Genomic DNA, 14,798 nt, shown 5'->3' with positions numbered 1-14,798 from the left:
GCCACCCTTCCTCCCTTTGAGTAGCACCTGGCTCCATATGCAGTGCTGTTGGACATCAACAGGATGATTCTGAGTAAGCTATTACTGAACATGTGTGAAGCTGGCAGAATCTGGTCCTCCTATTTTAAGCCCCTGTTTTTAGGGACCTTGCCCTGATTTAACCTGGCTAAGTGCTGGTATAGCTAGAGAGAGCTCTGGTTCTCCCTGAAAAGGGGGAAAGGAGCCTTTCTGTTCTCTCTCTGGTTCAGAATCCCAGAACTTACATGACCCATCATCATTCCACTCAGATTCTATTCAGGTACATTATAAACATGAGCCATGAATGTAGGGTTATGATCAGCAAAATTACTCTGTAAGATTAGCATCCTGTTACTGAATGCATTTGTGCATTTATACAGCATCATTGATGTGCCTGGCATTTTACAGGAGGAAAACAAATGAACAAGATTCCTCTTCTAAAGCATAAAGAACAGGAGGACTTGTGGCACCTTAGAGACTAACAAATTTATTTGAGCATAAGCTTTCGTGAGCTACAGCTCACTAAAGCATGTGTCTTTGGAGTGCTGTCTGCTTAGTTCTTCAATGGAAAGCAGGAAACTTGCCTTTGTATTTTTTCTCTCGTAAATGCCAGGTACACCCACAATGCTATAAGACTTTTGCTGAAAGAACAGATCAAACAATTAAAGAACTAGAAGAAAGAATTAAAATTATTTCAAACATAACTTGAGAAGTTCAGGTTCAGATTCTCTGGTGTGTCTACTGGGCCATCAGTAAGATGGTTATGCGTTCCTCTTTCTCAGGCTGCTTGTACACTGGTCACAGCTGCAGCCCAGGTAATAATATTCCAAAAGTAACATGTGTGAGCTGGGGATATCCAGATGGGGGAACCATAGTCCCTGCCTGCCCTTACACAGTCCCTACACCTGTGCTGCAGGGGGATTAGCAAAGCATCCAGCCACACTGGCTCTGTTCTAACAGCAGACTCGCCTACTGCAGGAGCATCCGTGCATGAAAGAGAGAGGTTATGAACCACACATTGGTTTAATAACACAAATAACCCCATACCTCTACTAGGTTTCTGATGTTCTTTGGATTTGTGTTCCTTAGCTAAAATACAGATGGGCGAATTATATAAACTTCAGTGACAAGGTTAGTAGGATCGCTTCATATGTGATCCTTGCTCTCTGCAACTGCCAAGCAAATCAGGCCTTGTGGTCATTTAGATCTTATACCATTCTGGATGGTTTACCTTTCTATGTTGTCACTACATTCAGCTGGCATGATGCAGGAAGTTTCTGTTTTTTTTCTCTTTTCATGTTTCTGGCATTAAGTGGGGGAGAGAATCTGGACCTCAAAATTACAGGCCTTGCCTCACATCTTGTGTTGTCATTCACACCTGGGCAAAGTGAATGTAAACTGCCACCACGTTGCAATGGTAGGATTTGACACTCACTTTGTACCCATGTTGTACCTGTGGATGTGAGTATCCATAGATGTCATAGATTTTACGGCCAGAAGGGATCTCTTGAAACATCAGGTTCACCTCCTCCTATCTCAGCTGATGCTTGTACAAAGCTGCTTCAGTAAATTATAATCATATGAAAGCTTTTGTGCCATTATTTTCTCTGATATATCTAGAATTAGTTGTAATGTAATAGTAGGAAATATCCCAAACACACATCCCACCCCTATTCTCACTCATCAGTTCCATCCTCTTTCCTGTAAAGTGCTCCAGCCCGGGTGGGATGGAGCCAGAGTGGATAAAAATAAATGATTTTAAAAAAATAATTAAAAATTGGATTTTTTTATTTAAATTGGATATTTTTGATAAAATGATTTTTGAGGGAAAATCCTATCTAAAGATAGTTTTAATTAAGATACATTATAGCTCAAAGATATCTCATCATGGAATAGGGATTATACATTCTAATTCTATAGTATGAGACAATATTATTCATGTCATGTTTAAGAAAAGTTTTGTAAATGAGTTCCAATAGTTCATGGATTAGGGACCCAATTTTATGGGGTTCCAGGGGCTTCTGTAGAGATTATGTAGGTTAATCTTTCTATCTACCCAATGGGACTCAGTGTTCAGTCCAGAAGATACCATCAGAGATGCTTAGTTTTGCAGTTCTCAAACTGTGGATTTGTGTCTCCAGAGGTAACGTGTTTGTTAACAGCAAAAATGTTTTAAAATAAATAAATAATATATAGAGATGAGAAATAACAGACCGCAACTCTATTGTCCTTCTGCAAATTTGTGTACACAGACTCAATCCCTTACCTCTCTCAAAAAGTGCAAAGTTTCAAAAAGTTCAATGAATAGAAGATTCTTGGGGGTGGAATAGATCTGGACAAGGAGAAGTCTGGAGATAAATGTGAGAAGCGAGGGACATATGCTTGTTTTGTTAAAATATTATATGTTTGCTGTTGAAGAGAAAAATCCAGAATACTTAATGTTGTTGTTTTAGTTAAATAAAACAATTTAAATATCTGTCTGGTGATGTTCTCCTCCTAATACAGCATAGCAAGAAAATCCTCCAACTATTAATGATTAACCTGTTGAATTGGAGATAGTTCACCTCCCAATGACTTCATAAATATCTGTTTCAATTACCTTTGGTAAATGAAATAACCAAACAATCATTCATTTTCTGATATAGCTGTAAAACTAATCTGAAAAGTTTTCAAAATAAATCACTCTTTAAAAATGTATAGTGTGTACCTTCTAAAAATGAAACCTACATCTATCTTTGAGTTGTGAAGAATATGTGCTAAGGTTATAACAACCAACAAGAATGCAGTTTTATGTAGAAAACCCATGATTAAATCGAGTCTTCCTGACTAGTGATTTAAATTAAATCCACCCTGGACAGAGCTGAGCAATCCAAGCCTGCTCAGAAATATACATCTGTTGCTTGTGGGACATAGGCTCTTTTCCCTTTCGTGGCAGTTGATCTAAAGAAAATAATTTCTAGCTTTGGGGAAGGGGATTGTTAGGGCCTGTCTAGGAAGACAGTAAAGTGGTTGACATGGTACAACACGTGAAGAAATATGCTTTTCTCCACACCCTGGAACATTATTAAATAGTGCCACTTAGATCTGTGCCTGAGGGTTTTCAGTCTGGTAGGGAGTTTAGTATTGAGAATGGAGACAACAGAACTTGACCTTATTCAGCCCTGCAATTTTATGAGCCCCTTGGCTCTTCACAGGCAGTTAGCATCTCTTCAGCAGTTGGGTTTACATTGGGTGTGTATATCACCCAGAGGGTGTGCTCAGGACAGGGAGCCACAAGGGAAATTTCTTATAACATCTGATTAACTTGTTCATTAGATTAATGATACAGAACTGTGTTGTTCTGAGCATTATTCTTAATCCCCAATTCTTAAACCCAATAATCGGTCCCCAGGCCATTCAGGTCGTTCTTTACACTGAACTGTCCTCTTTCTTGGAGAGCTCCATAATTTCTAAATGCATCCGATGAAGTGAGCTGTAGCTCACGAAAGCTTATGCTCAAATAAATTGGTTAGTCTCTAAGGTGCCACAAGTACTCCTTTTCTTTTTGCGAATACAGACTAACACGGCTGCTACTCTGAAACCTATAATTTCTAAAGTTCTTCCATCTAATAGCCATGCCCTGGCTTTTTAAAAATGACTTGGGGGATCGCAGTCTAGTTCTTAGTGGCAGATGTTGACATCACAAAATCAATGACTGCATCCAGCACTAAGTGGGCCCCTTAATGGCTGCCTCAGCAGAGAGGCCAAGTATTGAATTGGCCAGGGGGCTGAAGTCCCCTCACCTCTACAGGAGATCTTTTGAGATGAGGTGAAGGTACATTGGCAGGGAGCGTTGTGGAGAAAGCCTGCACGTTTGCTGCCAATTGTGTCTGTTCTGTGGATACAGAGAAGACTTGGGTTCAGTGCTGTCTGCCATGCATCTTTCACCAACACCATACTCACAAAATTAAAGACACACGTTAGATCAGGTGTTCTAACAACAATTTGGTGGCCTCAGAGTGCAACCAGCAACTCTTGCTGGTGGCCACTCAGACAATTTTTCCTAAAATACTTAATGAACTTTAGGAAAAACAAATAAATATGCACATGTATATGTCCAAATCATAGTAATTTATTTAGGTAGGCAGACTCAATAATAAAAATAACGTACAGTTGTCTCTATTCTTTACTGGACCTAAATAGAATAGAAACACAAATCAGGTGCTTTGCATGTTCCTATCTTTTGTTGTTGTTTCTTTTGCTTTTTTGGCTGCAATTTTTAGACTTGCTAGCTAGTAAGTCTGCTTCTATGAAAAGTGATATTTATATGTTTGTTAATATCACTTTTCATAGCAGCAGACTTGTTAGCTAGCATAGAGGCAGTGAAAAGTGATATTAACAAATATACAAATATTACTTTTCACAGCAGACCTACTCAGCCTTGGCAAGTCAGGGAACAAATTAAGAGTTGGATGGGGAGGTGGATAGGGAAGCAGCAGGGGTGATGAGTGGTGTGGTAAGACTGGGGATGGAGTGGTGCAGCCGAGGGCTGGAGCCCACTGCTGAGAAGCCAAAGCCCGGAGCCCAAAGCCTTGTGGTCAGAGCCCGTGGCAAAAGCCTGCTGCCACACGGCCGGAGCCTGCCACTTGTCACACGAGGGATGAATCCAGAAGCCTGAGCCCCACTACCTTGGGAAGGTGGGGAACTCACACTGGCTGTCTGCTCCCCCGGTGTTTGTGGCTCCAAAAGGGGGCAAGGCCCAACCCCTTCTGGCAGCCCCAGAGGAGGGGCAACTTCTTTGCCCCCCCAACCCCCAAATCACAACCCAGGAGGCTGTGGCTGCCAGAAAAGCCTCTGGTGGCCATGGTGGCCGCTTTTGAGAAATGCTGTGTTAAAGGCTTTATTTAAGGTTCTTCCTTAAAACAACAACTATCACAACAGATTTACTAAGCACACAGTAATTACTGGGAATGGTAGTACCCTGTAACACCCAAGAAAGAAAGAAAGAAAGAAAGATTTACTTCACAGAAATGCACTGGAGGAGTCTGAATAGCTCTGTCTCACATACAACAGTGTAAAACAATGTAAAAATGTAGCCTGGAGCAATGAGCCTCCCACTTTGAATCACTCCTGACTATACATTTGGAAACAAGAGGAAACATAAAAACACTCCTCGTGAGGTAAAGTGTTTCTAGTGGAATGTGACAAAAGCATGAACAGATCAAGGAGAAAAATGGTGATTCTGGAAGTTGGCTCAGACTTCAAGGATGATGAAAACCCTGGGGAATGTGAGAGAGAAAAGGACCAAGAAGTGGCAACGCCCGTGTTGTGGGTATAAAAGTTGCTTGGAGTCAGGGAAGCTAGCAGCACTCTCCTTCTTTCACACTGAGCTGGGTGACTCTCTTGGGCGTTAGATCCTCAACCACCTTTCACCATGACCACCAGCGTCAGGCAATATTCCTCATCTACATCCCTAAAGGGGATAGGTGGGTTAGGTGGATTAGGAGGTGGCTCCTCACGGGTTTCCTCAGTGCATCTTGGAGGTCCCTACAGAGCCCCAAGTATCCATGGGGGATCGGGTGGCTTTTCTGTCTCCTCTTCTAGGTATGTCTCTGGAGTAGGAAGTAGCCTGGGTGGTGGCTATGGGGGGGGCTACAGTAGTAGCTTTGGAGGTGGCTATGGGGGTAGCCTTGGAGGTGGCCTTGCTGGTGGCCTTGGTGGTGGCTTTGGTAGTGGCCTTGCAGGTGGCCTTGGGGGTGGCTTTGGGGGTGGCCTTGCAGGTGGCCTTGGGGGTGGCTTTGGAGGTGGTGATGGCATTCTCCCTGCGGGTGAGAAGGAAACAATGCAGAACCTGAACGACCGCCTGGCTACCTACCTGGATAAGGTGCGTGCTCTGGAGGAGGCCAATACCGATCTGGAGATTAAGATCAAGGAGTGGTATAAGAAGCAGGGACCCGGTCCTGACCGTGACTACAGCCCATATTACAGGACAATTGAAGACTTGAGGAGCAAGGTATGACACTATTGTTAAAAAAAGTCTGATTCTCGTCTGATTTTCTTTCTTACAGATTGCCTTGTATCTAAAATCTGAATACAGAGGGATTAACTGATTACAGGCAACAGGTATAATAAGGGCTTCACAGAAATCCTGTGCCCAGACACAAATGAAGGAGATTTAGCAATTTAGGCCCCGTCTACACTGGCACTTTACAGCGCTGCAACTTTCTCACTCAGGGGTGTGAAAAAAACACCTCCCTGAGCGCTGCAAGGTTCAGCGCTGTGAAGTGCCAGTGTAGACAGAGCACAGTGCCGGGAGCTGCGCCCCGCGTGGGGGTGGTTTTTAGAGCACTGGGAGAGCTCTCTCCCAGGGCTGGTGCCGCAGCAGCACTTTGACGAAGACATGCCCTTGCACTCCCCCGTGATTTAATGATATTCCTTCAGAAGGAGCAAAACTGCATTTCCTAGCAAATGGTTTCTAATAGGGAAACGGACTTCGGGGCAGGAAAGTAGCAGCAGAAGCCTACTGGTTCATGTTCATTAGCTGTTATGTCTTGGGTGCGGCAGCAACATGAGAAGGCAGCGGGCTGCAGCAGCAATAAGGCTGGTAGGATTATACACAAATGGCTAAGTACCGGATATTACTTATGCTGCAGGTATGTGCTTCTTCTGCCAGATGTTTAGCTCATCAGAAGGCTGTGAGCTCAGGGCAGGGATGTGTTATCTGTTTGGCACCGTTCACCTATTGCAGGACACTTTGTGAACATACAGATGCTAAGATGGGCATAATGATAATAATAATCACTTCTAGCCTGTTACGAGGCTGAATTTAGCGGTTAAAAAAGAGACCAAATCAAATGATACCAAGGATGTGGGACCTTTGCAATTCCGGAATGGCTGACACAAGATCTAACATTTTCCATATGCTCAAAAGGAGGAGGATTCAGAATAATTTCGGCCTGATTTAGATCTCTTACACCAGTGTAGGTCAGGAGTAACTTGACTCAAGTCAGTGAGAGCAGAACCAGTCCTGGCGTCTTCATTCTAATTCATTTTTGTGTCTCAGTATTCGCACAGTAAGGCTTCATGAAAAGGCCCGAGGGATGCCCTCACTGCAGCACCAACATTCACGCCACTCACTGGTCACATGTGTTGTTTGCTTTCATTTTATTTTACATTCCTTTCAGTAGGCTAGATTGTGACATCCTTACTCAGTCAAAGCTCATTGAACACAGAGTCACTGGGAGTCATTGGGAGTGTCTCCTGAGTAAGGATGCAGTAAATGCAACATTTGTCTCGCTGTCACTGTCTTCTCCTTACAAAGCATCAGCAGTGAATGTCGGCAAAGTATCGGGGTGCAGAAACTGAGACTCTCAATGAGGCAGGTGAATCAGACTGCAAGCTAATAATACTCCCATGCTATTTCCTTTTCTTCATTTTGGCTCCACTTTGCTAGCCTTACTTAGAATCCCAGGTTTGGTTTTCCTCTCCCTGGAGCTTCGGGAGAAGTTATTAAAGGGCACTCAGGCACAGTGAGATTTTCTGCTCAGAGAATTCCCCTCCGCTTCTGCCCCTTCCTCATGCACGAGAGTGTGACTGACAGCAATGAAAGTCATGGAGCAAGAGAATCAATTATTATTATTACTTATTATTTGTATTCTTGTTGTGCCTAGGAGCCTTAGCCACAGAGAGTCAAACCCATGCCAAACCTGAAAACTGTTTCAGAGAGGTTTTTTAAGTGAACCAGAACTGAAAACCTCTCCGTTGCATTGAACCTGAATGGAACCCCAAACCCCCCAAACGAGTAACTGCTTCAGAATAACAGGTTCAGTAATCAGGTGCTGAGAGATGGTCTTTTGGGGGTGCTGAGGAAGGGTCTCTCTCTGTTCCCGCCCTAGAGAGAGAGAGGCAGGGACCACACTTCCCAGGAAGCCATTGGAGGAGATGACATGAGAGGAGTAAGTGGAAGGAAACTACAACTCCCAGAACACCTCCCTCCCCTCTCCGTCTCCTCCTGCTTATTGCTGAGTACATGTTCCTTCCTGCTACAGAAGTCAGCGTAGAAAGAGCATTTTCTGGACTGAATTTCATTTTGTCACCTCAGTGATCAAATATGATGGACAGAGTTCTGGAGGATGTTGGACTAGTGCATGCAAATAATTTGTTAAATATTTCTTTCACTGTAAAATATTTTAATCATTGTTCTCTTTTGCTAGGAGTTACAGAGCAAGCATAAGAGTGTGTGACATTAATCTGCAGGAAATATATTTGAACTGGTTCATACATGTTCAAGTGGTTGAATTAGTTACTGATCCATCATTCGAAGTTAGTGTCTGAACCGAACAGTTACGAAGTATTGATGAACCTGAACTGAAACCGAACTCAAATTTTTAATGGTTCGACTCCCTGCTCAGCCATTGACCGTGACCCCATTGTACATAGGCGCTGTACAAACAGAACATAAAGAGAGTTCCTGCCCCAGACAGCATACAATCTAAGTATAAGACAAGCGATAACAGGTGGATACAGACAGACCAATGGGGGATTACAAGGAAACAGTGAGAATATAGGTTGGCATGACATGCAGTGGTCTCGGCACACCAACAGCCTAACCATTTGCTACAGGCTTTATCATATTAGATCTGACCAGTGGTCAATCGAGTCTCATATGCTGCTTCCTGTATGACCAATACCTGATGATTCAGAGGAAGGCAAACCTGCCCCCTCCATAATACACACAACGCTGTAGGTGGGGGGAAAATCTTTCCTGACCTCTGTAAGTTACTGTCATATCTCATGAAGCATGAGATCTGAGCAACCTTACATTAGCATGTAGCTGCAAACATTAATCTTTAAATTATCCAGCTCTTTTTAAAATCCAGCTAAAATATTTGAAGTTGGAGAAACTATATGGGATCACAGGTTTCAGAGTAGCATCCATGTTAGTCTGTATCCGCAAAAAGAAAAGGAGGACTTGTGGCACCTTAGAGACTAACAAATTTATTTGAGCATAAGCTTTCGTGAGCTACAGCTCACTTCATCGGATGCATCCGATGAAGTGAGCTGTAGCTCACGAAAGCTTATGCTCAAATAAATTTGTTAGTCTCTAAGGTGCCACAAATCCTCCTTTTCTTTATATGGGATGAGATAATGCTTGCTCACTACCTTTCTTTCAAGTGAGCACTTCTCAGTTCCCAAAATGAATACTCAGTCTTATAGGCATGCAGATGATACAGAGATATGTACAAAATAAGTATCTAGAGAGACAGATATAGGAAGCCTGATTCTCATATACACTAAGCTCATTTTATACCATGCTGGCCATGTAAAGAGGCCTTAAAATGGGTGTAAATTATATTTGCACACACTTTGGGGCCTGTTTACATGACTAGAGCAGTGCAAAAGGCCCTTAGTACAAATAAGAATTTGGTCCATACCAGCTTGTCTCATATCTCCACAGTTATGCAGATTCTACCATATAGGAGTGGAAAGTCAGTGCTGCTCCTGGCCCTTCTCCTAAACATAAATTTCTCTTTGCATCCCTCAATTAATCAGCAATATGCAATTTTTGAAACTTCTTTTCCACTCCCTCTTATCCCCTCTTTTCTTTTCCCCAGATCCTTGCTGCCACTATCGACAATGCCAACATTGTCTTACAGATTGACAATGCCAGGCTGGCAGCCGATGACTTCAGAACCAAGTAAGTCCAGGGCTCCTTGGAGCTCTGATGAGAAGGGAAATGTGTAAAAAAGCCATTCTGCTTGAGGATCTCTGTTGTTTATTGCATTTGAAGATGCTTCCCATGTTCCTATGTTATGTGGTGACTGGAAAAGGGAACGGGGGAGCCTTTGTCAAGGGTGACCTTCTTTTAGCTTCCATGAATTTGGAAGAAACCTTGGAAACACTGAAGAAAACTCTGTTAGCAAAAATGCCATTCAAAAATATATGAAACTTGGGGAGGAAAAGGGAGTGAAAAATTGGTATCAGCTGGATGTGCCTGAGTTTTTGCCCTTTTTTAACACTTGAAGGTTTGAGACAGAGCTGGCCCTGCGCATGAGTGTTGAGGCTGACATCAACGGCCTGCGTAGAGTCCTGGATGAGCTGACCCTGGCCAGAGCTGACCTGGAGATGCAGATTGAAAATCTGAAGGAGGAGCTGGCTTACCTCAAGAAAAACCATGAGGAGGTGAGGACGAAACAAGGCACAAAAGAGGGACCTATACATTGTAGCTAATGCACAATGGAATCCACACAGGCCAATCAGTAGGAACAGTTCTGAGATTTGCAGTTGTTGGGAAGGGATATGGGCAGGTATATGGGCAGGTAAAGAATAATAGACTCTGAACATATGTTCTGTAGGTACCAGGTAAATTATATCCACCGCTTACGATTCAGGTAGTTTCTACTGGAGCCAAGTCATTGGCTATAGGAACAGAACCTTAAGTTGGTTGCTAGGTTGTGAAGCCACCTGATGCTTGGGATTTTATTAGCCAAACAGAAACAATTGAAACCCCCACAGGATTTTTGTTAGGTCTCTATGCAGGGTGCAAGTGGGAAAACCTCCTCAGATGCACTGCAGTGGGTCTGTATAGTTAAGATGCAGATGAACATAGCGTGTCTCTCTTGTCACAGGAAATGAATGTACTACGGAGCCAGCTGGGTGGAGAGATCACTGTGGAGATGGATGCCGCTCCTGGGGTTGACCTGACCAAGATCCTGGCTGACATGAGAGAGCAGTATGAGAGCTTGGCAGAGAAGAACCGTAAAGAGGCCGAGCAGTGGTTCTTCACCAAGGTGCGCAATGCCTGAATGAAGAGAAGCACTTTCCTGACACTCATGGGTGGGGGCAGAGCTTTACACACATCATTCGTGCAGTGACTAGATTGTTTCCCCTTGTTGCAGACGGAAGAGCTGAACCGAGAAGTAGCCATGAACACGGAACAGTTGCAGAGCGGCAAGTCGGAGATCACAGAACTAAGACGCACCGTCCAGGGTCTGGAGATAGAGCTGCAGTCCCAGCTCAGCATGGTACGTGCCACTGGCTTCCCAGGGAGACACACACAAGGGCAGGCACAGAGATGAGTGAGCCCCTCACTGAATTCTTTTCCCTCTACTCTCCATTCCCAGAAAGCCGCTCTGGAAGGCACCTTGGCAGAAACAGAAGGCCGCTATGGCGCCCAGTTGGCACAGCTCCAGGTCCTGATCACTAGCGTGGAGGAGCAGCTGGCCGAGCTCCGATGCGACATGGAGCGCCAGAATCATGAGTACAAGATTCTCGTGGACGTCAAGACGCGCCTGGAGCAAGAGATTGCCACGTACCGCCGCCTGCTGGAGGGCGAGGATACCCAGTACGTAAAGGGAGTCGCTGAGATAGAGTGCCATGGGGCAGAGCTGGCTAATAATGACACAGCTAAACAGCTGAATAACCTGTATTCTTAGAGGCTCATTTTGAAATAAATAGTCAAGATCCATCAATATGAAGGCCAATTACTGATGGCTCAATGGCTTATCCCACGTTACCATCCTCAGTGAGAACCTTGTTCTGGGAGGTATTCATTCTCTGAACTGTGGAGTGCTCCCTTTGCAGTACTGTGGTTAGAGCATGGGACTGGGAATTAGAAGAACTGGTTTCTTTTCTGGGCTCTGGTGCTAACTCATTGAGCAAGCTTAATAGTTAATTGACTTCTCTAGCCCTTAGCTTTCCCATCTGTAAAAGGGTGTAAATAACATTTTGTTGTGCCTCATAGGAGGGCTGAGAGAGTTATTTGACAGATCTATAAAGTGATGTGAGATGCTTTGATCTTTTTGAAAGGGTTTTCTCCTAGGGTTATAATACTGGACAATTTCAGGGAGACTCAGGCTGTTGCAGAAAGTGAAAAGCAAGGTCAAGTCAGAACGAATATTGTCAGGTGTCATTCTAAATAATTAATTCACATTTTTGGGGTCTACAATTTTTTATCATCAGTGACCTTGCTGCCTCTCCTCCACCACTGAATACAGACCGTGGGATCCCGAAGACGTGTTCATGTTTCTAATTTGCCCTTATTATTTTTCCCCTTGTAGCATTGCTTCCCAGTACTCGGCAGCTCTGTCCTCGCAGTCTGGGAGAGATGGTAAGGATGTACCTTATCTGAAGTGTAACTCATTCACATCTGTAACAGGCGGCTTTGCAGAGTACAAGCTAATCGGTTAACAAATTGTACAATCTGATTACTAACAAAGTATTTAGTCTGTGGAGAATGGGTGAAGGCGACAGGAATAGAAAATCCCCAAATGACCATTGCCCTTAGAAGCAGAAAAGACATGGGGTAAAGGGACCATCTAACTGAGTTGTCAGGTAGAGCTGTATGAAACCCATTGCTTTGGGTTCATGAAGAAAAGGGAGGTTGGCTCGGGAGCAGCAGATAATGTTTACATGAATTCAATCTTGTCCTGAATTATTTTGAATTCCATGTTTGGAGAAATCTGAAAAATCAAATACCTAAACCTTCAAATGGTCACCTAATTTTGATTAGTTGGGATCAAGTGTGAAAATCCATCATTGGAATCTGGAGATGGAGGTACTGACTCAAATATGAGATCAAAATTATATCATATCATAGAATATCAGGGTTGGAAGGGACCTCAGGAGGTCATCTAGTCCAACCCTCTGCTCAAAGCAGGACCAAGCCCCAATTTCTGCCCCAGATCCCCAAATGGCCCCCTCAAGGATTGAACTCACAACCCTGGGTTTAGCAGGCCAATGCTCAAACCGTTGAGAATAACTCAATCTTCACTTGAAAGGTCTGCAAATCATGGTGAACTTTTCTATGGATCCAGGCTGAGATTTTGCTTTCTCTTTACTTGTTTAGGTGATTGATACAAGTTAACTGCTGGAATCACATTTTTTCCTTTCTCCTCTCAGCCAATGAAGAATTGTTTGAAACAGTATATTCAAGATGCCTAGGGAACATACATAATATCTTCTCTATGCTCCAAATAACTGTTTTTCTCTCTTCTTCTTTGAAGTAATCTCATCCAGTCGTCAAGTCCGCACGATTGTTGAGGAGGTCCAAGATGGAAAGGTGGTCTCTTCCCGTGAGCAGGTTCAGCTTTCCACCCGCTAATAGTACAGAGCACTCTATGGATCCCGGTCCCAAGGCTGGAGCTGCTCAGAAACAATAAAGAAAGAGATTCACTGAATGATCCAGATGCTGTATGTGACTGGGCCGTGGGGAATATTCAGCTCAATTTGTGCATTCTTTCCCTTCTCTGTGTCTTGCATTCTCTTTCACCTGTCTTTGAGTGCCACACTGAACTCTGCAAATGTCTAATAAACCTTTTCTTCTCATTCATGCAAAATGGAATCTTGTCTCTGTCATTCTAAAGGCTTGAGGCAGGGGCTCTCTCAAACCCTTGGTGGGATGTACCATGATAGCCAAGAGTCACCCATGGGCAGCCAGAAGATGGAGTTGTTCTGAGGTTGAAGGAAGGAAGACAGCAAGAGGGATAGGTTTCCCAAATGCAGCATAAAGAACCTTGGGGAATGTTTTGTGACTCAGCGAATTGCTAGGAAATACCTGGGAATGGCTGAGTGAAAAATTTTATAGGATTTATTGATGGTGGAGGTGACATTTGGGGGATTGTGTTTGAGATTGAACAAAATGTAACAGTTTGCAGGAATTCTTATTAAAGCTAACAATACTGGGCTCAATTCTGTAACCCTCAGTCACACTGAGAAGCACATACAAAGTTGTATCATTGACTTCAATAGGACTAGTACTTTCATAAGTATTACTCAGAGCGAGTTAGGACTGCAGCATTGAGCCTACTGCAATTTAACTGACCAATCTAGGCATTAAAATATCTGCACAAAGGACTCTGTTCATGAGAGATGGAGGTTTTACTTTTATGAAATGTTCAATTTGAGGAGCTTCCAGTTTCATGACTTGCATAGAGACGTTATTTGGATATATTTATCAGAAGAGGAGGGAATCGCTCCAAATCCCTCTCTGTACAGAATTCCACTGTATTTCTAAGTCACGTTATAAAATTAGAGTAAATTAAATATAAAGATACAAAGCACAAATGTCATTTCAGTTCCTATTTTCTTACTTAACTTACATGGTAACCACATAACTAGGCATATTATATATAAAATGTTCACAGAAACATTACCCTTCACATTACCTTGTGATCACATTTAACAGAGAGCAAAAAAACCAACAAAAGTTTTAGAAGACCTGACCTATGAGGAAAGGTTAAAAATCCAGGTATGTTTAGTTTTGGGGAAAAAGTAAAACAGTGACAGAAAGGGGGAACCCCTCAAAAATTCAATTAAAAAAATTTGAAATGCTACCCACTTTCAAAATGAAACAAAATATATTGAAGTGTTTTTGTAGAAAAATAAGAGTGAATTGTTTTGAATGAAATGTAAAATGATCATTATCTTTACAAATGGTGAAAAAACAAGATTTTGACCAGCAATTCTTGCCATTTACCATTTCTACATCTCCACCAGTGACAGCAATAGCAAAGACTGTAGTGTAAACACAGGCATTTTTATCAGAGTGTCATCTAATTCTGCTCAGAGATGGGTTAGATAACCTGATGGTAAAAGTGCACAAGGCTTGTCTACACTACAGTCTCACTATTGACATCACTAATGGAGGTGCAATAATGGTGAGTTATGTGTCCTAAATTTGCCAGTGTAGCTGCAGCATATATTACATTTATTAATTATAGCCAAGGTATTGTTGGCACCACAAAGGGCTGAAAATAAATAATCAAGAGCACCTTCGAGCTATTATATATTTGTGGTGACAA

General features: G+C 42.9%; 1 protein-coding gene and 1 long non-coding RNA gene across 8 annotated transcripts in view; one reads left to right on the top strand and one right to left on the bottom strand.

Annotated features, from left to right (window-relative positions):
* LOC140903888 (uncharacterized) overlaps window positions 1-14,798 on the bottom strand; it is a 342,875-nt gene that overhangs the window by 6,247 nt on the left and 321,830 nt on the right. The window lies entirely within an intron of this gene.
* Window positions 5,432-13,505, top strand: LOC140904088 (keratin, type I cytoskeletal 14-like). 6 transcript variants are annotated; one of them, XM_073326367.1, is made up of 9 exons: window positions 5,432-5,693; window positions 5,742-6,010; window positions 9,612-9,694; window positions 10,023-10,179; window positions 10,626-10,787; window positions 10,896-11,021; window positions 11,121-11,341; window positions 12,057-12,106; window positions 13,002-13,099. In XM_073326367.1, the coding sequence occupies exons 1-9, from the start codon at window positions 5,432-5,434 to the stop codon at window positions 13,097-13,099; spliced, it is 1,428 nt and encodes a 475-aa protein (XP_073182468.1). The 6 variants fall into 6 exon arrangements, with proteins under 6 accessions (XP_073182468.1, XP_073182470.1, XP_073182466.1 ...); XM_073326369.1 differs by lacking the exon at window positions 12,057-12,106 and having other exon boundaries at window positions 5,802-6,010; window positions 11,121-11,368; window positions 13,015-13,099; XM_073326365.1 differs by having other exon boundaries at window positions 5,432-6,010.

Source organism: Lepidochelys kempii, chromosome 27 (assembly GCF_965140265.1).
Source record: "Lepidochelys kempii isolate rLepKem1 chromosome 27, rLepKem1.hap2, whole genome shotgun sequence".
Classification (NCBI taxonomy): Eukaryota; Metazoa; Chordata; order Testudines; family Cheloniidae; genus Lepidochelys; species Lepidochelys kempii.
This window is presented reverse-complemented; position numbering and strand designations above follow the sequence as displayed.